General features: G+C 40.2%; 4 protein-coding genes, 1 long non-coding RNA gene and 4 other non-coding genes across 15 annotated transcripts; 7 read left to right on the top strand and 2 right to left on the bottom strand.

Annotated features, from left to right (window-relative positions):
* Window positions 1-2,606: 2,606 nt before the first annotated feature.
* LOC6493212 lies at window positions 2,607-8,999 on the top strand. 4 transcript variants are annotated; one of them, XM_014908770.3, is made up of 6 exons: window positions 2,607-2,779; window positions 3,784-4,512; window positions 4,902-4,975; window positions 5,039-5,081; window positions 7,928-8,053; window positions 8,713-8,999. In XM_014908770.3, exons 2-6 carry the CDS (start codon window positions 4,128-4,130, stop codon window positions 8,814-8,816), a joined length of 732 nt encoding a protein of 243 aa, XP_014764256.1. In that variant the 5' UTR covers window positions 2,607-2,779; window positions 3,784-4,127; the 3' UTR covers window positions 8,817-8,999. The 4 variants fall into 4 exon arrangements, with proteins under 4 accessions (XP_014764256.1, XP_001957280.2, XP_014764254.1 ...); XM_001957244.4 differs by lacking the exon at window positions 2,607-2,779 and adding an exon at window positions 3,057-3,315; XM_014908768.3 differs by lacking the exon at window positions 2,607-2,779 and adding an exon at window positions 3,057-3,415.
* Window positions 8,930-10,745, bottom strand: LOC6506764. 3 transcript variants are annotated; one of them, XM_014909407.3, is made up of 3 exons: window positions 10,523-10,745; window positions 9,724-10,478; window positions 8,930-9,661 (listed from the first exon to the last, which is right to left on the bottom strand). In XM_014909407.3, the coding sequence occupies exons 2-3, from the start codon at window positions 10,431-10,433 to the stop codon at window positions 9,214-9,216; spliced, it is 1,158 nt and encodes a 385-aa protein (XP_014764893.1). In that variant the 5' UTR covers window positions 10,434-10,478; window positions 10,523-10,745; the 3' UTR covers window positions 8,930-9,213. The 3 variants fall into 3 exon arrangements, with proteins under 3 accessions (XP_014764893.1, XP_032309819.1, XP_001957281.1); XM_032453928.2 differs by having other exon boundaries at window positions 9,724-10,458; window positions 10,539-10,745; XM_001957245.4 differs by having other exon boundaries at window positions 9,724-10,458; window positions 10,523-10,744.
* Window positions 10,746-10,977: 232 nt separating this feature from the next.
* On the top strand, window positions 10,978-12,355 carry LOC26513997. 2 transcript variants are annotated; one of them, XR_001408868.3, is made up of 6 exons: window positions 10,978-11,238; window positions 11,432-11,491; window positions 11,674-11,724; window positions 11,917-11,969; window positions 12,150-12,212; window positions 12,278-12,355. It is a non-coding gene; the product is annotated as an uncharacterized LOC26513997 (long non-coding RNA). The 2 variants fall into 2 exon arrangements; XR_001408867.3 differs by having other exon boundaries at window positions 10,980-11,243.
* LOC6508094 lies at window positions 11,281-11,368 on the top strand. Its single transcript, XR_046010.2, has one exon. It is a non-coding gene; the product is annotated as a small nucleolar RNA Me18S-Um1356 (small nucleolar RNA).
* LOC6508095 lies at window positions 11,520-11,605 on the top strand. The gene has a single exon (XR_046011.2). It is a non-coding gene; the product is annotated as a small nucleolar RNA Me18S-Um1356 (small nucleolar RNA).
* On the top strand, window positions 11,766-11,851 carry LOC6508096. The gene has a single exon (XR_046012.2). It is a non-coding gene; the product is annotated as a small nucleolar RNA Me18S-Um1356 (small nucleolar RNA).
* Window positions 12,006-12,092, top strand: LOC6508097. The gene has a single exon (XR_046013.2). It is a non-coding gene; the product is annotated as a small nucleolar RNA Me18S-Um1356 (small nucleolar RNA).
* Window positions 12,310-21,753, bottom strand: LOC6506763 (protein artichoke). The gene is made up of 5 exons (XM_001957246.3): window positions 21,289-21,753; window positions 17,151-17,334; window positions 14,516-17,015; window positions 14,328-14,451; window positions 12,310-14,265 (listed from the first exon to the last, which is right to left on the bottom strand). Exons 2-5 carry the CDS (start codon window positions 17,273-17,275, stop codon window positions 12,404-12,406), a joined length of 4,611 nt encoding a protein of 1,536 aa, XP_001957282.1. The 5' UTR covers window positions 17,276-17,334; window positions 21,289-21,753; the 3' UTR covers window positions 12,310-12,403.
* On the top strand, window positions 17,919-19,240 carry LOC6493215 (lipase 3). The gene is made up of 2 exons (XM_001957247.4): window positions 17,919-18,751; window positions 18,820-19,240. Exons 1-2 carry the CDS (start codon window positions 17,939-17,941, stop codon window positions 19,204-19,206), a joined length of 1,200 nt encoding a protein of 399 aa, XP_001957283.1. The 5' UTR covers window positions 17,919-17,938; the 3' UTR covers window positions 19,207-19,240.
* Window positions 21,754-22,436: the final 683 nt, after the last annotated feature.

Here is a 22,436-nt window from a genome sequence, read left to right as displayed (position 1 = left end):
CATATTTAAACTAATGCGATAAAATAGTAATATTTTGTTTTTTAAACTTTAAAGTTGTACTGTTTTCTACTTTACTAACTTATAGTATGATTGTTATATGGCTTCTATGATAGATAATAGAACATTTTTTTGACATTTTTTTGATTATTTTTTTAAGTGTAATGTTATCGTCATTATTGTTGTGGTTGTTGTTGTTGCCATAGCCGCAAGCTGTCGCCGGTCTACGTCACGCTTTCCATATCCTTCAGTCGCGTTTACTGCGCTTCCAAAACAACAACCCAAGTCCGGAGAGTCGCAGTTATAAATAAAAATCACAAGTGTGTAACAACTTCCAATGTGTTATAATAGTTTAAATTATAAAAAAAAAGCAAAAGCCACAAAATCTAGAAAAAAAATTTAAACGTACTTGAACTGTCACTGATTTGTTTTGTGTAGAAACCGAAAATCATTTGTTGCCATCTCCCTGTTGTCGCTGTGAAATTTATGCTCAATTTCTGTTTTAATATTTGACAAATTAGTGTGTCTCGCAAAGCGATTAAAATCTTTACGTTAAAAAAAAAAAAATCGAAACGATAATCACCAAATGGCTGGCCCCGAAAAAAACGGACTGATTTCGAGAGCAAAATCCCCCCCAAAGCAAGACAAAAAAGATTTTAAATGTTACAACATAAATTATACTGAAAATACACGCTCTGAAAGCATTCACTAGTTGTTGGTTTAAAAATAGTTGAATTTTGTGTTTTTTGCGAGTTTGTTGATTGATTGTTCACTGTGAGAATGATCATAAATTTGGTAATGCCTTAAAAAAAAACACTTGGAAAGCAAAATTGTCTCGACATATGATGTCAAAACTGTTGTATTTGTCTGAACGAAGTTTGAGGGGCATTGGCGAAACGAGTTTTTTGTTAGACAATGAGGAGCATTGTCCTTGGAGAACTAACTTACTCTCTTGCCCCAGCTGACTCTCTTTGGCTTTGTCCTTTTGTAATATCCTTCTCTGGGGTGTTTATCTACCAGATAAGGGTTATAAACGAAGCAGAACGCAGGCGCAGCGGCTTCCCAGGAGGGTGAGATTTGCATAAGTCCTATAAAGTCCTTAGCAGATGTTTGAGGTAGGGTTCCAATGGGTGGTATGAAATGTGTTTTTTTTTTATATATCAGCATCAACATTGATTGGGATAAGTAAATACGGTTAGTGAAACTACGTTTTAATAATTCTCATTTTATTGAATAGTTTTAAAAAGATTTCCACAAAAAATGAACAATAAATTAACCACCTTAACTTAACATTTTATTTACATTTTTAGTAAGTTACCTGGAAACTTTTCTTATGAGCTTAATGAACAATCCCACCAAATATTGTAAAAATATTTATCAAGTCCACTTTTAATTATCTGAATGTGAATAAGATTCTGAATAGCCAAGATTCCTATCTTATATACATAGACTCTTCAGTGTTACTATTCACTGAGATAAGATATATAACGAATTGATTGTAAAACCTACTTTTAAAAAATATACTTGAGAGTGTAACATTTTCAAATGTTTGCATACTTTTATCGCCAATATTATAAGCATAGCGTGTTGAAAGTTAATAGAAAAGTTTCCACTGAGTAGTTTGCTTTGACGCGCCCAGCTCACCACAATAATTTTTAGGGGGAAGTCCCATATTAAAGAGGCACTATCTTGGGGGAGGTATTTCCTGATATGATTTAAGAATAATATCAACAGTGAAAGAGTCACCTTTGTTTTTCGTTTTATAGTCAAGTTATTTACACCCCGACTTATGCATTTAAGTGCGTTGTGGTAGATGAAACCACATCAAGCGGAGGGCATAAGGAAAATACAACAACCGCCCACAAATCTTGAGCCCAGCAGAATTTAATAGTCTTGAGTAATTCTAGAAAGTAAGGTCCATAAAATAGTGCTTTAAAAAAAGAAAATAGACGGGTTGCCCTGCCGAGATTTACGATTTGGAGGGCGGAACGGGGAGGCGGTGGCATGGATAGCAGGTTGCAGTTATACAAATAAACAAAATGTTTCGAATAGGAACCAAATGAAAACTTCCTAGACACCTCATTTATGTGAGTTTCCATTTTATTTTTAAAACACAAAATTATGAAGCTCAGCAACGATTACAAACACAACGTACATATGTATGCCTGCAGATATATCTATTTTAAAGGGAATCGTTCCGGGGCATTTAGGTGGGCATAAATTATAAAAATATTTCAATGTGTGTCAGATATTGTTTGTTCGGTATGCCAAGGTATGTTTTATTTTTTTTCTTTTAAATGAAGGGGAAATAGTTCGTTTTAACAAATTACTGGAGCTTATTGAGTGCCATATTATTAATGGAGCATGATTTTGAGGGGAATTTGATTAAATACCTGTTGATAGTTGCAGATATTTATGTAAATGATAGTGTTAATTGATCGTTGACTATCATGGGAAACATAAATTTATTAATTAAACCATTTTTACAAATTATATAATTTATTAACATAATAGTTGTTAACTGACTCTCTAAAAGATAACCAATCTTATCCTGTAAATGGCATAACATTTTTGCAAGCTAAGAGCTTAAATGCAATGCATTATCTTGAATAACTGACATTCAACTTACGAGCCTCCTACGAACCAGAGGTCGTTCTGTTCTTTGCAGTGCCTTTGCACAGTATCTTTTTTTCTTTAATAATCTTGTGAATTCTGGTACGAAACATGTACTCTATTTTATACGCAGTTATTTATTTAAAAAAATCATTGTCAAAATAAAAAGGTATTTAAAAAGAGGGTAAGCCCCAAAATTCAAAATTTCATCAAGTTTATTTACTTATTTAGAATTTTTTGTAGCGCCCCAATCGTTTAAATATTTATTCAAAAATTATTGCTATAATATTGTACCAAAATAAATAAATATTTTAAGGTATATGTGCTTTAAATTAAAGCTAAGTTTTAAAGAAAAAATAACATTAACTCACAACATTTCAAAAAATTAAAATTAAATAGAACCAACATTTTTGAATATTTGTTTTTAAAACAGTAAAGGTTGAAACTAACATAATAAAAATGATCCAAGCTAAAAGTTATAACTTTCCAAGTACCAGCTATAGCCTATAGCCGTTTAAGTTTCCATTAAATTTTCTATTTACCTTGCTTATTTACACGATCGGAATAAATATAACACTCGAATCGACCACTGTGCACCGCTAGTGGGGCTGAAGTGAGAAGTAGCTCCGACTTTGCTCAGAACGAATTTGCATAGGCTGGGAAGCGGACGTGTGCCGTCGATCTTGATGCGAAATCATCGCAGCGGTACGACAGATACTATTTTATTCAGCTCCATCCTCCGCCTCCTGCTCACGTGCGTGTGTGATATTTGTAACTTTAATTTATGAGATGCGGAATGCGTTGAGTGAGTCGCTGGGTAGCTGCTTAATAAATTACTACCAAGAATACCAGGCATTTTTTGTGGAAAGAGAAAAATATCAACGAAATGCTAAAGCAATTTATCAGTTACAAACGAGATGAAAAAAGCTAAGATATTTTATGCAATAATCTGTGGATATGTGGAAATGTTTTATTTTGGATTTATATACTCGAATGAAATAATCTTTCGTAGGAGCGAAGGAAAAGTGATTATAATAAATGATTAAAAGCGTATTCAGTGAACTAATCATTATCAGAAATCTCTCTAATTGTATAAGGTATAAATTACAAAATAAATGTGTCCTCAGTGATTAGCTTTAAACTGTGTTTATTTGTTTTTTACTTGCCCCGCAGTTGCAGTTTCTTACCAAGGAACTGGACCATCTGACCAAATAAATTTCCCGGCCAAATCGAATTATTCCAGTCGAAAGGAAAACGTGGAAATGCCACCAAACCAATCAGCTGTAAAGTGTATTGGACAAAAGCTGTTCGTGTGGAAAGCATCCAGAATCTGATTCATATATGTAACTGGAATCCATATTCAGATCACGACCGCATTTCTAACTTACTATGCCCGATCTCTGAATCCGCATCTCCGTATCCGTGCGACTTACAGTTCGTATCCGATTGCTGGGACCGCAAGACGCGCAAAAACGAATCCGAAACCCAAACCAAAAAAAATAAAAAACGCCAATCAAATGATGCTAATTAATGTGATAATTGTGCAAAATAAAATGATCGAAATCAGGCGGCGGGTAAACACGACATCAAACGTCTTGGAGTGCAACGATGATCTTGCCTTAGATTATTGCCAGAGATTACCGGGGTCAACTCACAGAGCCACAGAGAAGACCTCCTCCCCGGGGGTCACCCTGCGTTATCAGCCGCTGACCACTGCGTTCCTGCTTCTGCTCCTCTGTCTGGGACCCGTCCTGGGATTTCCACAGACCTCATGCATTCGGTGCGACAAGGAGGACTTTAGGACACGAGCCCCACCTCATGGAGAAGAATTTGTGGAGCGCATTGTCGATCATCAGGTTTCCAAGCTCCAGGCTAGGGAGGCTTTAAGGAAGTTAAATGAAAGTGAGTATGCGAATAAATGCGAACTTATTTGCGATCTAGTTGAAGGGTTTTAGGAATGTCCTTTATGGGAAAAAGATAGCAGAACTCTTACTTTTAAACTCCATAACTTTTATCTAAAAGTTCTTTCCATTTTTTTAATAATTTACTCATAAATAAATACGAATCATATAATTTACCATATCATACCACCATCAGATTCACTAAATTATAAAAATAAAAACAAATTGTTTCAAGTTTTAAAAAGTTTGACTTTAAAAATTCAACCCAAGACCTTTTTTTCTTAAAATCTTAGCAATCAGAAGAATAGTTCTAGAGTAAAAAACGTTTAAATTATATTCAAATAATATATTTTCACATTTTTGTTCCTCCTTTTTCTACTAATCTTACAGCCCATCGCCAGAACAATGCTTGTAGTTCAATAAACTGTTCTGCAACTATTGAAAATTATTGTTTTGGACATCAGGTAAATAAAATAAATAAATTATATAAATAAATAAATTATAATGGGAATTAAATTTGTTTACAGTTCCTTAACGACCATTGTTGGTGCGAGATGCAGCACCAAGAAGGTTAGTAAGCAAACACCTACAAAAAATTGGTACTAGAATTTAAAAAGAGTTTTAAATAAAATCAAATTAAATTGAATAGGATATAGAAAGTTTAAAAATTTCCAACTTAAAAACAAAAGCATTAAGTAGCTTCCATTTAAGATAAAAGAAATACTTCGGCATTACACTTTTTGGAGTGTACCTTTTCACCTGAGTTGATTTTTATGACTTGCCACATGAGCCTCGGCACATGGCGCCAAACAATAATAAACAAAACTCTGCAGACTCCCACAGTAAACACACAAAAAGGCGAGTTGAGTGCCACTAACCCACTTGCAACCCATCGGCAGAGTCGCCGACTTGGCCCTCTAAAGAGCCTCATTAGCTCATTTATCCGAGGCGGGCAGGGCTGGGCAGGGCAGCCGGCTCTTAACAAGCGCTACTCACGCTAGTTACTGGAGGAGATATTGTTTCCCCACGGATGCGGATGACGCAACAGTTGGTGGCAAGAGCCACAAAACTGTCCCACCGATGGGAAGGTTGCTATCGAGTGTTCCCTGCCACTTGGCACGTGATGCGGTGCGGAAGTTGTTAAGTTTGGTCCACTGATCGAACCGCATTCTCAAGCTGCGACACGCTTCATTGCCTCGTCTTGCAGCAAACTACAGTGGGGACTCTGTGGGAAAATTCTTTGGTTTTTATATTAAAAGGCTTTCATTTGTATATATTTTTTTAAGAAACTTATTTGCAAGAGAAAAGGAAACTTAATAGATTAGGGGCTGCAGCATTGTTGATTTAATATTAATTGTTGAAATATTTTAATATTATTAAACAGGTCTATGATATCGATGAGGTCAATGAATTGCCTAGCAACTTAAAATAATTATTTAACATTAAATAAACATGAAACCATTAAAAGCAGTATAGTAGTTTAAATGCTGACAAAATGTTGAAAAAATGAATATATTTTGACTTACTTATATTGAACGGGGCCAAGACTCTGTAGGATGTATGCACTGTAGGACACACTGCGGCATTCCTAATGTCCAAGCTTAAGTTTATAATTCTTCTAGTACTTTTGAACTTTTTTTTGTTCAATTTTAGACTTGGCGTTGTGCATTCGGCCTAACTGGGGGAATTTTTGTGGGTTTGGCGCTAGGCTGTCTACAGTTGAACGATTTTCTTCAAGGCGTGCGTCGATTTCCATGCCCCTGTTGTTTTCCTCTTCAAATGCACTCGACTTAGTGGGCCACTCATTAAATTCAATTTTGTTAATTTTCACTTTATTTGTTATTTACTTATTGTGCAGGCATTCGAGTGCATTCGGAACGTTATTTAGTGTTCTTGAAAAGATTAAATGGGTTTATTTGTGTTATACCAATTTCCGTTTCTGGTTATCGCAATGTTTGTTAGGCTGTTTAATAAATACCTTTATCGTACCTAAGGGGGCTCGGTTATATGATCTGTTTCAGGGCCATGTTATAACATTTTGTATCAAATACTTTGACTGTTTTTTATTGAAACACTTAATACTGAAGTTTACTGATCATTTTTTTCCGCTGACGAGTTCCCCTTGTTATGCAGCAGGCGATTCTTACTACCGGCAACAAAGCCAATCCATTGGAAACGTGTCCAGAATTTGAATCTAAAAACACCTGCCCTGGCAACTGAGTGGGTGGCTCGATTGGCTACCAACTCGATGAGCTATTGTTAGGTGCCGCTTTTAGAGCCCGATTTAAATATTTCCATAATTTTACGCAATTAAATTTGACAGCTTTTTTTGTACTTCTGTTTTTAGAGATTTCATGCACGCAGCTACTTCCCATTTGCATTACTGATTTTAAAATAATTATTGACAGATGAAATGTGAATCACAGTGACTTTGAAAACGATAAAAATAATTTTTCATTGATAACCACGATAATCAATCATTCTCAATCTCTTTACGATATATTTTTTTAACAATCTGTCTATATAGGTTTTTTGTTTTATTTTTTGCTTCGTAGTCCTCACCTTGTCAGCCGTCGTTAAAGATTATTAACGATTGTCAGAGCAATCGCCTAATTGAGCTCAAATATTACACGCCGATTCCCGCGTCTGTTTACATTAACTAATAATTATTTAATTGGATAAATATCTGCGACACGCACCACCAAGAATAACTACATACAATATACGATTCTCTGTGTGGGCCGATGATGTTTCAATAAATGTGTACATGAAACTTCATAAAATTCAACACGTTGAGTTTCCATAAACAAATGGGATTCTATAAACAGGTCAGCCGAAAAATACGGCAGGCATATGTTATGATCGAAAAACAATGCCGTTCATATTTAGTCACTAGCCTTTAATTTATATTTCTTGGAAAATTATTGTTCATTTTTTCCAGCCAGTTCTCTCCGCCATTGAGATTCTATTTTATCGATTTCCGTTTCTACTCAAAAGTTCCATAAAATTGGTATTCAAATTAAGTGTTTTCGTTTATAAAAAGTTAAGCACTTGATACCTAAAAATGGGCCAACATATTGACAGTTTTCTAAAATATTTTTTAGTTTAATCCACTAAACTAACACATCATATTTATGGGTTTCTGTTTATGATTGACTCTGACAGCTGAGGCCCATAAAATTGTAAGATTGGAACAATATTGTCTAAGGTCGCATAAATCAATGTTTATAGGATAGCATGCTGAAATATTTCTTTATTTTATGTACATAAAAAGTTCAATGAATTAAATCGTTTTTAAGACAAGCTTTGATTAATAATATTTCGTGATTGATTATTTTCAGTCTGCTTATTGAGGTTTAAATTTAATATATTTATAAATAGTTACTGTTACCAAAACTTATGTGTATTCCTTTCAGAGGGACTGCCCTACGTAAATCACATTTGTTATGCGGATGAGAAGATACACAAACCGTCCATTGGCTCCTGTTTTGCTTTCGCAGAAGTCAAGGAGTGCTGCTGCGCCAAGGCATTTTACAGAAAGTGTAAGTATCAAGTGTATTCCTTAAAACTGGGAGTTCGGTGGGGCACGTAGGCATTTCATTTGGAACCACAGCGGCGGCACTGCTAAATGCTCATGCCACTAACACATGGGGATGGATTTAACAAAGCGATGCTAATTTAATAATGTAAATATACACGGCGCCTTCGATAAACACATGCACATACCAGAAAAATAACAGCAACAATGGGCCGGAGATCATGTCAATATTCTCCACTAGGCGGAAAATCGAATCCCGCTAATTATATTTAGTTTATAATGCTAATAGAAATTGCTCACACTTGAAGGGGCTGCAGGAGAGTCTTTTAATCATAAAGTATAGCAACAAATTGGTATAGACTTTTAAAAATGGCAAACAATAAACTTGAAAAAGGTGATTAGCCTTGATTGTATATTAAGGCTATGAGTAGTTTATTCCAAGAACTTTTTGAGCAGCTTCTCATAATAAACATAACACTTTGGCTAAATCGAGGACTGGCTCATAAATAAATATAGAGGGTAAAGCTGGAAAAACAAATTAGTGGAATTCTTCTCATAAATACTAACAGCTGGCCATTCATATTGGATTGCCATTACTAAAAATTATCGAACTGAAAAATAAGAATTTTAATTTAGAATGAATTTTTCTTTTGACTTTTCCAGGGCGAGCCAATTCTGGGAGCAAGAGTATACCAAATATATTAATACCCTGGCTGATTGCATTCTGTTTACTGCACTGGCTAAGCAGAAGGCGGTTGTTTTGTTAAAGCTGAGTCGCTTCAAACCGAATTTTCGGACAGAAGTAGTACAACACATAGTCATAGCAAAGTAGGATCTAGAAGCTAAAGCATTCTAATAAGTGTACTTAGTTCAAAAGATGTCCAATGGTAATCAAACCTACTTGCTAAGCATATATTTAAGCGTTAATAAATACAAGTTTGTAAAGAGAACCTATCCTAGCATGCGTGTGTATATGGCTTAGATCACTAAATAATGATGCTGTAACTGAGTACAAAAGTATTCTAAAGAGGACAACATATCGAGAAACAAAATTAAAAATTGGTTTTTTGCTTACGTTCTACCTTTTGCCTTAGTTACTAGTTTCGGTCCACTAAACCTCGAGTTCAGCAAGTCGGCCTTATAAGTCTACAGTCTCTACAGTTTTTACAAGCTAGTACGGTTGTTAAGCGTACGCTGCAAGGCATTTACACAGGATAGTACGTCCTCGTAGTCTTTCGACCATTCGCGCAGATTTCGTTCTAATGTCTCCAGACGCACCTGACCCAGGCGCATTCCGCCATGCTTAATAGCCGCGTAACAGGAACATGCCAGTAGCTTAAAGCACTGCCGCCGCACTGCGTTGTGAGCATGACTCTCCCAGTTCGGTGTACTTGCCACGCACTGCCAGGCCATGCTGACGTAATCCACCAAGGCATCCCAATGTGTGGAATCATGCAACCGTTTGGCCTGCGACTGCAGCACCCGCTTAAATTCGTTAAGATGCATTGACGCCTTCGAGTAGGCCGCCGCATCGGTTTTTTTGCACAGACGAGAGGTTGGCAGGGATTTGAAGATAAGCCGCTTTGCATATTGCAGCTCCTGCTCCAACAAACTATCGAGGAACAGAAAGAAATTAAAGTTTATAAATACAATACTATTTAAATAAGCAAGTACCTAATGTCTGGTGTGGGTAGCTGCCTTCGGATCCCCTCCTCATCGCTGCTCGTTTTCATGGTGTTCATTACCAGTTCTATTAGTTGCTGCTGGGAAAGCCCTTGCAACAGGGATGGTAAGGCTACGTCTGTGTTCGTTTGGCCAACCGGCCGGTCGTCCATTTTAAGCTTCTTTACTATAGGCGTTCCTGGCCACAGTTGCTTAGTCGTGGCCATCTTAATTGGAGAATAGGTTTCCATCGGCGTGGGTTCTGGGGGAGTACTGCCCATAGTCAGACGTTTTCTCGGCGAGCTTCGTAGTATCATGCCGCTGGTTAGCTGGAGGTTCTTGGTGGGTGTCCGCTGAAAGGGACTGCGCACCGAGGAGCTACTGGATCCTCCTCCACCAGCAACAGACCCACCTCCGTTCACTTTGTCGGGAGAAAATGTGGTGGTGAAGCGTCTACGTCCGCGTTGGCGGATGACCAGCTCATCGGGGGAAGGCAGCGGAGAGAACACAAAGTCCTGGGCTTGGACCACATTCGCATCGTTATCCACCCTGAGCCCAAGACCTCCCCCTCCATTGGCATTTGGTGTGTTCACTATTGCAGCTGGAGTCGGTTCATCCGGAGTCCGGCGATTGGCATTCGTCGGAGTGTTCGCCATGCGTAGAGCCTCCAGGCGGTCCGGAATCTCGGCGAGTGCCATGCGAGTCTGCAGGGGGGTCGACATAGCGTTGGCTGACGATTGTGGGATGCTAAAAACCCAAGGCAGATTCTTCAGAAATGTATAAACATTAGCACGCCCAGTTCCTGACGTACCACTTGGATGCCTCACTCGTTCTATCCTGCAGAAACGCTGATATATTGCACTGTCGGAGGGATACCTTCTTGGCAGTCTACTTTTTGTTTGGCTTTAGCTTTTGGCGTCCTCCCGTGATTACAATTGCGATTTCGTATCTTATTTTTGTTTAAATTGCGCCAATTCGCACAAAGTGGCAGCACGTTCTGGAGATGATAGTTTTGCTCCAAAACTATTGTATTGTTTTTCAATACCCTACCAAAAGGCATACACGGTTTTCATGACAAGTTGTGCCTATATGACATGAAATATTTGGAATAAAAAAACATTAATTCTGCAGCTAAAGTTTGAATAAATTATCTTGTTTTTAGAGATTTTAGCAATGCTATCTAAGTATATAATTTAAATGAGATTTTTGAATTCGATAATTCAGTATTTATCGATAGTTTTAAATCACCAGTCTGGCAACATGGTATAGTTATAGATTGCAGGCCCTCCGGCCACCTTTCCATTTTCAATTTCCATTGAGTAAAGTTCGTCGGCGCTTAAATTTAATAATATGGATAATTTCCATATAATAAAAAGGCAGAACATGGTGCCATGGCCGGATAAAACCATGATTAATAAAAATAAAATGGAATATTGCCCAATTAAATGATAGACATGTCCTATTTTAACATTGGAAGACAGAGATCATAACCACGTGTTGAAATTGAGACACATGGGGTCTCCATGGGTAAGGTAAATTAATGAAATAAAATATTTAAGATTAGCTATCATTATTAGAGTGATGACAACTTCATACCCAATGCAGAGAAATTATGTTGAAAAATACTTAACATGCATCACCATCTGATTACTTAGTTAAAAACCACATTGAAAATCTTGTAAGAAAGTTTTTAAAAGATACTTTTGTTTTATATTTACAGTTTGGAGAACTATGGAGTCCAATAAAACCCATTGAATGTACTGCCAAGAGCTTTTAAAAGGTAATTAAATATTCGGATTACATTTCAAATAAATAAAGTGATGATAACTTCATACCCAACTCTGAGAAAATAATGTTGAAATCTATTTAACATGCATCACCATCTGAATTTGTAATATCTGGAGTATGGTGTGAAAGTACTTTTATATTTGTATATTAATTAGATTTTACTTTCCTTTTCAGGCTCAGGAAGTGCAATAGTATACCTATTTTATAGGAGAATAATGAAAGAAGGTAAATAACCCATACTTAACTTTATTTCTTTAAAAAAAAAACTGCCCAAATTGATGATAACTTCATACCCAACGCAGAACCATTATGTTGAAATCTTTTTAACATGCATCACCATCTGAATATTAAATTTATATAATATTATGTGGAAGTATTTATTTTTGGTTATTAATAAGATCTTTCTTTATTTTTCAGGCTATGAGAGTCTCTGTTCATAAACCCATTTAAAAGGAGAATAATGAAAGAAGGTAATACCCCAAATATTTCTCAAATACTTCATAAATATTCCCCTAAATTGATGATAACTTCATACCCAACTCAGAACACTTATGTTGAAATCTTTTTAACATGCATCACCATCTGAATAAATCATAAATATAAACTATTCATTAAACAAAATATGAGTATTTAAAGGAAACTTATTTTAGTTTCAGATGATGATCATCAAAAGAGTGGTTCAGTTGTGCAATTGGAACTGTGATAGTTGCAAGGTAACTATTTTCTTATTATTTTTTGGTAAATATTCTTAATAATAAACTTATTTCTTACTTTTCAGATCCACTTGGAAGAAATACCAAGAACAAAGTGTATAATATATTTATTTAAAAATAAAAAATAAAATATTTTAACTGTATACATAAAAGATCTTACAAACAATGTTCAACACGATCACCCCTTCTCTCTAGAACGGTCGCCCCAACAATAACAAGCCGAGAAAAAGGAACTCCTTGTCCATTCGATTCCAACTGGATGCCCCGCTGCTTCCATCATAGAACACCTCTTTGTGGGCTGTTTTTCGCACGGCTGCTCCGCCGTTAAAGTCCCGCTTCTTCTTGAAGCTTTCGTAGTACCAATCCATGCCATCCTTGCGGTCTACTCGATCCACTTGGAGCAGTTCCAGCTCCGTCCGCTTCTGGGCATTGGCAGCCAGAAGTTGCTCACTGGCTCCGCCCTCATTATCAGCACTGGGCGTGGTCCGTTGGTATTCCTCTGCCGTGGGCTGGGCCACTTGTTGCTGGTATGGCGTGTAGACCTTGGTGATTGTGGAACGGCCGCCACCTCGGAGTGGGGGAGGTGGGCCTGCTGTGCTTGACGGTCGGGCTGGTGTGGCTTGGTAGTCGCCCGGATTCTGAGGCGTTGTGGTGGTCATCCACGATCGGCTCTTGATTTGCGCCACGTGCTCTTCGGCCGGAGGAATCAGAAGAATCGTCTCCGCCGTGGTTGTCTGGACCAGTGGCGGAGGTCTCAGCAGAGTCACAGATTGCGCCTCCAGATCATCGTCGTCGTAGTGCGATTCCTGTTCCTGTTCACTGCTGGATGAGGCGTCATTTACAGGACTAGCCTCTGTCGTAGTTCTGGTGGTGGTGAACGTAGATCTACTCGTGGTGGTTGCAGCTTTGGTGGTGCTAGTACTTGTTCTGGTGCTGGGCATTAGAGGCATGACTGTGGTGACATCCGGAGGGGTTTCTGTTACTTCGTACGTTGCTGTTTCAGCACTTTCTCCACTACTCGGAGTGGGTTTGGGCTTGACCTGTCCAGTTGATGGTATGAAGTTTCGCTCACTTTTCACCTCTGCCGGCTTATGAGTAACATTTACCGCCTCCACTAATCCACGTCGCTGCTGAGGATCATGGACGGGCATAAAACCACCCACATGGGCTGGAACTATGGGCCGGAAGCCACCTCGTTCGATGCTAGCCGGCTCCCTAAAAGTTGTACGGAATACACCTACTGTGGTGGCTGCTCCACCGCTCTCATTACTCAGAGCATCTTCCACTGAGGACGTGGTGGAGTCTGTTTCCATGTATCGGTTTGTTGCCACATTTTTGTTGCCCTGCTTTTGCTGCTGCTGTTGATCCTTCAGATACTTCTCGAACTCAGCGCTATTGGGTTGATACATTCTGGTTTTTCCACGCCCACTGGGTAGGTTGATGTGGGCCATTCGGTGGGTGGCTGGCATCTCATCAATCGCATCAGTTCGCTGCTTTCTTCCTCGATCCCCGAACCCAAAAAAGCGACCCAAACTCACGCTGGGCAGTGGGTAGCCAAAGAAGGTGAAGGGTGATCCGCCAGCTCCCTGCTGGGGCTTCCTATTAAAGTACTTCGTATGGAGCACCGTGTTGTTGAGATCTATGTTGTTGTTGAGAGTGGTAGTCGGCTTAGGACGTTGTGAGGTGCTCAGCACAGAATTGGTGGTATCCGGAGCCTCAGTGGCATCTACATACTGATCGTAGAAGTACTCGCTCTCGCCCGGCAATGGTCGATCTCCAGGCAATCGGTTGGAGTCGTAGGCATCGCATTCGTCATTGAAATCCTCGGGCAGATCCCGCTGGAAAACGTCTCCATGCTCATTGAGCAAGGGCAGCTGGTTGCCATCGGTTCTCTCGTTTCCGAAGACTTCGGCGCCCAAGCAGAGACTCCTCTCCATGCGAGCCGCTCTAAGGAGACGTCCATCCTGGCATTTGGGTCCGGGATATGGGAAATTTGTCTCCTGAAGCCACACGGAAAGCCATTGCATCTCGCAGTTGCAGTCGATGGGATTGCCTAAAGTGGAGAGAAGATTGAGATACACCACTTCCATTTAAGAAAGCTAAGATTAGTCTCACCATCTACATCTAGAATGGCTATATTGCCACGAAGATTTCGGAAGGTCCTTTCCTTAATGCTTCTCAATTGATTGTTTCTCATGGAAAGGACTCGTAATCGAGGCATTGTCTCAAAGGGAGAACCCTGAACGTTAAAAAATAACCATTAAATACTCTACTTTATAATTTAAAGTTAATAAACTAGTTACCTGAATACGACATATCTGATTATTATCCATCTTGAGCTCCACCAGCCAATTAAGAGCCTTCAGAGGCATCGTGGACACCAGCTTGACACCATTGGTGGACAGATCCAACACCTCCAGATTGCGCATGCTTCGAAGTCCTATATTCTCCATATTCCTAAAGTGATTATTGGACAGATTCAGGAAGACCAGGGAATTGGCGTTATAGAAGCTCTCTGGGGAGATGTAGCGCAGCTTGTTGTACTGAAAGTGGGACGCCAGGAGGCTGGGCAGCTCCTCAAACACATGATCCTTGAGTTCCACCAGCTTATTGTCCGCCAGAACGAACTCCTGCAGCTCATCGAGTCCCTTGAGGGCCCCCGGCTCCACAGCCCGAATCTCATTGCTACTGAGGTCGAGATACTGGAGCTTGGGGAGATTCCGGAAGGTACCCTTCTGCAGTTCCACGATAAGGTTGTTGGACAAACGAATCTCCACCACATTCCGCCATCCTCCAATCACATCAGATTGAATGCGGGAGATCTGATTGTAACTGAGATCAATGTCCCGCAGATTGTGTAGATTGCCCAGTCCCACGGATATGTCCAGGAGGGCGTTACCGGAGAGATCCAGATACTCCAGAGATCGCTGACTATCGAAGGCGATGGGGGAGATGCTGCGGATGAGGTTCCTCGAGAGATCCAGCTGCTCCAGCCGGCTGTTGTTTGAGAAAAAGTTATCCGTGATGGCCTCCAGTTTATTGGACTGCAAATTTAGATTCCGGAGTTCCGCCAGGGGCAGCAACGTCCGCTCGTCCGCCTCGCCCAGTTGATTATCCTGGAGATGAAGCAGCTCCAGACGCTGGATTCCTATGAAAGAGGTGTCCTCCAATTGGCGCAGCTGATTCTGGGCCAGACTCAAGACTCTCAGATCGGAGGCTCCCTGGAATCCGTGTCTGGGCAGCTGCTCGATGCGATTCTGACTGAGATCCAGCATTCGCAAATTGGGAAGCTGCAGATCTTTGCTGGCAGCTGCCGGGAGAGAGGAGATTTGATTGCCCCTCAAGGATATGCGCTCCACAATGCGTGGTAGTCCACCGATAATATTCTTCAATTGGTTGTAACTGGCGTCCACCTCGAAGAGCCTCTCCAGTTGGTGGAGTGTGGAAGAGTGAATTTTGGTCAGCTCATTGGAGGATATGTTGAGGGTTTCCAGGAGAGGATTGTGGCGGAAACTGTTGGGAGCCATTTCCACGAGACCATTCTCACTGAGATCCAGACGCCTAAGTGAGGGAAGACCAGCCAGTAGCTGGGAGTCCACTCGATCAAAGTGATTCTGGGCCAGATCTAATCCCTTTAAGCCTGGTAAGTTCCAAAAGGGAAGCGGTAAGTCCGAGGAAAGGCTATTATTTCGCATTCTCAGCTCCCTCAAAGCTGGCATGGCCATCAGAGCATCTCGTTCGATGAGACGCAGCTGGTTGTGGTTCAGATGCAGTTGCTCCAGAGTTCCGTGACCTCTGAGAGCTCCATACGGCAGCTCACTCAACACATTCCCACTCATGTCCAGGTAACGGAGGGAGGGCAGAGCATCCAGGAGGGCTCGCAGAGCCTCCACGTGACCAATCTCGTTGTTGTAGATGTGCACTGCCTCCACACCACTGCCACTGGCCTGGAGCAGCGACTCCGGGTGGATGCGTCGGATGAGATTGTTTTGCAAATAAATCGTCTTCAACTGCGGAGTGCGGAGGAAGGCACCATATTGGAGCTCTGTTATCCGATTGTCATTCAGATGCAGCTCCGAGAGATTGGGCAGATCCACAAAGGATCCGTCCTCAATCACTGTGATGAGATTGTGGTCCAGCCGCAGTTTCTTCAGGTGCTCCAGATCCTTGACGATGCGACCCACCATTCCCACGTCGCTGATCTGGTTGTGGGAGAGCTTCAAGCTCACCAGATTGGGCAATCGGGACAGGGCTCGCAGGTGAATCCAGTTGAGGCCGTTGTGCGAGAGATCTAGGTTCTTCAGGGAGATCAGGCCATCAAAAAGTCCCGCTTCCAGGCGGGTTAATCCAGTTCCTCCGGTTATATGGATGTGCTGTAGCTTTGGAAGATGCCGGAACAGGTGCGGGGGTAGTTCTTGGAGAGCCCCTGTCTGGACACTCAGGTAGGTGAGACTGAGGAGCCCCGAGAAGTCCGGTAGATGCTTCAGCTCCTCGCTCTGTATGGTGATGGCCAGCATGTTGATCATCCCGTTCAGACTCTCTGCGGGAATACTTCGTAGTTGCGGCTCCACCACAAAAATCTCCACCAGGCCGTTCTCCAGCTCATTCAACCACCCATTGGAGACCCGTTCGATGCTGTTGTGCCGTAGCATCAGTCTCACGATCTGCAGGCTGCCAAAGAAACGTCCTGGAAGAGCCGGCAGTTGGTTATTCTCCAGCACCAGTTCGTCGATCCTCCCCTTGATGTTCCGCTCCACGGCCTTCAGGCCGTCCATGATCTGCGGCAGATTGCTGTGCGAGCACCTGTTAGGAAAGGCATTATCAGAGTTAATTTACGGCCAGGTTGTTATATTTATAAATTAATAAAATTGTGAAATTAAATTATCATTAAAAGGTGCGTTTATTAACAAATAAATAAAAAGAAGAAAAAGTCCTTACCATATTTGAATTTCCTTTCCTCTCAAGGAACACCGACATGGCAAAATGGCCTGTGATGGTGGACAGCTTTCGGCCCGGATTAGACTTTGGCCAAAACAGAGCAGTAGGAAAATGGACAGCCACATTATGGCAGTGAGCTAAACCATAGGTTGAATGGGCGGATTTGGCAGGATATGGCTCATAGCTAGGAATAAACAAGGTTCAAATACTTATTATTTATTGCCAATTTCCCAGTTCAAGAAATCTGTGATAAGGTTATAATGGAATTCGGAAAGCAAAACTCCTTGATTAAATTTAGAAAGCAATAATCAAAATAAACAAAACAGTAATCATGTGAACACTTGCTCCGGGATACACCTTCCGTCATATATTAACCAGATTAGGTACAGGGTTCTTGAAATTAAAAATAAATTATGTTTTATTATAGACCGAAAGTTCCGTAGAACGGTAGACGAGACCCCCTTGATGGGACACATGTTCCTATAAAAATTTCCAGGTGCGTCACATTAGCACTTGAAAAAATATAGATTTTATTAAATTATATATTGTTTTGTTAACTTTATTATTTAATTAACAAATTAAATTAAGGAAATTAAGGAAAAGAATCATCTGTAAGTAATATATAATGTCCAAAATTAGAAAAATAGGAATAAGAAGTGTCGAAATCTGGTTAGAGTGTAGGCCCCTACAGTCCCCTGGTTATCTCTAGAAATCAGTTTGGGCCTGCCGATAAGACCCGACTATATAAGAAAGGCCCCATGGGTGGTGACCAGCAAACACCTCTTACAATGGGTGCCATCGCATACTTGCTAGTGTTTTGCTTGGCCGTCGGCCTGGCCGCCGCCGAGAAGTCGGACTACTGCCTCAGTGAGATCGTCAAGTCGGATGAAAGGATCCGCTCCCACGGCTACCCGGCCGAGGCCCACACAGTGGTCACCGAGGACGGATATGTGCTGACCCTCTTCCGCATTCCGTACTCCCACAAGCTGAAGAACCAGAACGAGAAGCGTCCTCCGGTGCTCCTGCAGCACGGACTCTTCAGTAACTCCGACTGCTTCCTCTCCTCCGGACCGGACAACTCGCTGGCCTACCTCCTGGCCGACGCCGGATACGATGTGTGGCTAGGCAATGCCCGTGGCAATATCTACTCCCGGGAGAACAACATCATCTCCATCAACAGTCCCAAGTTCTGGCACTTTGACTGGCATGAGATCGGAACCATTGACATTCCGGCCATGATCGATTATATTATTGACGAGACCGGACACTCGCAGGTTCATTACGCTGGACACTCGCAGGGTACCACTGTGTACCTGGTCATGTTGTCCGAGCGTCCTGAATACAATGAGAAGGTCAAGTCTGGCCATTTGCTGGCTCCGTGCGCCTTCTTCGAACACGGCTCGTCGTTCATCTTCAAGGCCATGGGACCGTTGGTGGGCACTCCCGGCGGATTATGGAACCAGCTTTTGGTGGACACTGAACTGATTCCGCACAACAACCTGGTCAACCGTGTGGTGGACAATAGCTGTCATCTGTCCAACTCGATTTGCAACAATGCCTTCATTATGTTTGCCAACGGCGGCTATGTGAACTCCAATGCGGTGAGTCCTGGCATGGAAAAGCTCCTTGGATACCTTATAACTTACATTATTTTCCTATTTATTTTTAGAGCTCCATGAGCGTTTTGATTGAGACCCATCCGGCCGGCTCCTCTAGCAACCAGGGCATCCACTTCCTGCAGCTCTGGGCTTCCCACGAATTCCGTCAGTACGATTGGGGCACCAAGAAGAACCAGGAGATCTATGGCCAGGAACTGCCCCCAGACTACGACCTCAGCCTGATCACCGCCCCCACCCACTCCTACTCCAGCAACAATGATGCCTTGTGCGGACCCAAGGATGTGGACACTCTGGTCTCGAAGTTCACCCACCTGACGGAGGATCATCGGGTGCCCGTGCAGACCTTCAACCATCTGGACTTTATCATTGCCAAGAACATGAAGGAGCTGGTGAATGATCTGGTTATTGAACGTATTAACTCTTATGAGGGTCGTTAAAAAAAATTAATTAAATAAAAAAATCAAACTGCAATAGTATTTTATTTAAAGAGAACTTCCTAGTCTCCTGATATACAAAGGAAAACCCCATTAAGTACAGCAGTCTAGTACTTTTGAGGGTCATCTAATCTGGATAGGTCCGGGACAGTTGAAACTTCTGGTCTTTATGGACAAGGTATTCATTTGAATTTATTGGCGGGCTTTGACTGATAAGATTCCGCTTTGAAACAGATGTCCAATGGTCAGCTATTAATCAAACCCTGCCCTGTCTGGATTTTCGTTTCCTTATAATTTATGGCCAATTGAGTTTCTACGTTTATTTAATAGAGTTTAATCAAATTTTTTTGCATCAAGATTATTGGCAATTGACTTGCTTTGGATTAGTTAGAATGGATTGATAAAATCATATATTTTTAAGAATGGAATCAGATTCCGAATGAAACTTATTGTTTAACAATAAATCGATTATGATAAGATTTATTTTTAGAAAGCTACAAACCTCAAACATTTTTTGGCCAGGTGGTCAAAATTATTGTGAAAAAAGCCCCTCCATGAGGTTTTTATGATCCTATAATTTTGTATTTAATGATTAGAGATCCTAGACTCTATAATGAGACAAATATTTGTATTTATTTAACCCCCAAAACTTTGCCAAAAATTATTATGATATTTTAATCTACTAAGATCTCGTCGTAATGCACTTCTAACGCCTCATAAACTTCTTCATTATTGGAGTCGAGTCGGTGGTCGTACGACAGGAAGTCGTAGACGCGATATCTTGTGCAATAGCCCAAAAGACTCGTCTCGTCTTCATAACATTCAGACATTATACTACTCCATGGCATGGCTATAACTATAACTGAAGGTATATTCGTCAGCCACCCACCAAAAACCGCCCATACCATGCAACTGCGCAACTCGAAGCGAAAACAAAAAGAAACTCTTTGCGCCGAGAAGCGTAACATGGCTTTTCAACGAAAATTTTGTAATCATTTAACAAAAAAAAAAAAAACCAAAAAAAATGGGGAAAAAATAGAAGCAGCTGCAAAAAAATTCGAATACATAGAGTGAAACGTTAACCGCCGATTCAGCTTCGGTTTTAGGTTTATCTTCTGCCACCGTCGACCGTTTCTACGCATGCGCGCCGGAGTTTACATCAAACGAACCTTGAAATTATTGTCGTTTTCATCATTGTTTGGCTCCCTCTATGTACCTGCATCTGTACGGCGCTGTATCTGAATCTTTGCTTGTATTTGTATCTGTATCTTTTGGAGGTATCTGCTGTTTCTTTGGCAGACTGAGCTTGCACTGCACGCCTTGAAGTCACACTAAGTGAAGGCCCCGCCTCCTTCAGCCACCTCCAGCCCCCTTTTCACTCACCATTCCATTCTGTTGCGACAATTTCACCTGCTCTGATTTCTTTTTGATCCCCCCTCCGCTCCCCTAACCCCTCACTCCCCTAATTAAATAACTGTTTGAGTTAGTTCAACGACTAACGGTTCCTAAAAGCTAACATTTAGATTTGGGTGAGTCAGACTCAGATACAATCCATATGGCAGGAAATTTATTACTCTGATGAACAGAAAGCTTTTATTATAAAATTTATTGATGATATTATATTTTAAAAAATATCAGGGAAGATTAAAAGCACGAATTTTATTGTCAGGAACAATATTTCACAAAAATAAATTTAATTCTTAGATAATAAACGGACTTGTGTTTTTAAAACTTCTAAAGATGTTTTCTTCAATAAACTTTTCCTAAAAACTTTTATGAAAAATAAACAACTTTAAAAATATCACCAAATACAAAATTGGGTTTTTAATTTTATGAAACAAAAAAGTTTTTATTCTTAAATATAATTTGGCCTACTAGGATTAAGGATATTATGAGAAAGATGATGATTTCTGAAGATTAGATTAGAAAGAGATTTAGAAAAAGATAATAAATAGCAAAATTAAAATAACTGAAAAATATTTAAATGTATTGAAAGTATTATTTGTATCTCCGACTTTAGAATTAACAATTTCTACACTATTTAATAACTACTTTTTTATTTTATTCAAAAGCCTCATAACTTACTCAGAAAAAAAAGATAATCCAAAAGGTAAGCCTCCTTTTATTTCCCTTAAGATAGAAAAATACTTTTTCTATATCTTCAATATCTTTTCTTTTGAATATAAGAATAAGAACACAAACTTTTATTCAAAAATGGCTATAAAAACACTGGATTTTGTTGAAATCTTATACACTTCACTTTCGAACGCACTCTTGCTTTTCTTCAGACTCTTAATTCAATTAGCCAACATCACTTGGCATTAATTTTGGTTGAAATTCGTTGAGTTCTCCGATTATTTGGTAGACGAACCGCCTCGTTTGGAATTCACTCGAAAACTGTTTCTTGTAAAATGTTACAGCCCAGCGGATTACTCAAGATTTCTACCAGAAATGTCGGCCCGAGCTGAGGAGCTTCCTGCTAGCGGCATGCGGCAAATGCGACGACTCTCATTTGGATTCCACACCAGGCGCCACACTTGGCTGACTCCGACTCCGACTCTGAAGAAGACTTTAACTTTAAGTTGGATTGGAACTCCAGCTCTAGCTCCAACTAGAGATTCCCTTTGTGGACGCCGTTGTGGAGCTCAGGTGTGGCGATCTGTGACCACAGATCAGAGGTCGGTCGCTCTCCCCCCGACAGAATGGGCCTGGCCCAGAGCCAACACCGTTTCGAGGAGCATTATAATGAAATTGCAAGTGAAATTATCAGAATTATGACAGTAAATCGCTGAAAAAATGAAGGCTAAGGTATTTAAGGTTTATTTGTAGTTTTTATAGTTGGATTTCTGGCTGGAAATGTGATTAATTGTAGATATAGTGGCTATGATTGGAGGCTCTACAAAATATATATGTTTTTTGTACTATAATATTTCCTATCCTACTTGATCTTTTAATAAATTTTAACATTAATATAATATTTAGAACTGTTTTAAAAACAATATTGTTTTATAATTATTTACCTATTTTTATTTCCTTAGTAGATGATTCTTCAAAAACAGATGCACTAAAGAATTATTCAACATTTCTAATATTTGGTTTTTTAAATTAGCTTTTTGGCGAGAGGAGGAAGACAACAAGGAAAGCGAGTATTCCAGTTGTTTTTGTTTTTCTCGGTGGAAAATAAATAATATTTTCGTGTCCAAGTGCATAGTATTTATAGGATGTGTTGGCAT

The sequence above is a fragment of the Drosophila ananassae genome, chromosome 2R, assembly GCF_017639315.1.
Source record: "Drosophila ananassae strain 14024-0371.13 chromosome 2R, ASM1763931v2, whole genome shotgun sequence".
Classification (NCBI taxonomy): Eukaryota; Metazoa; Arthropoda; class Insecta; order Diptera; family Drosophilidae; genus Drosophila; species Drosophila ananassae.
The sequence above is the reverse complement of the archived record's forward strand: the minus strand, read 5'-3'. Positions and strand labels throughout refer to the sequence as shown.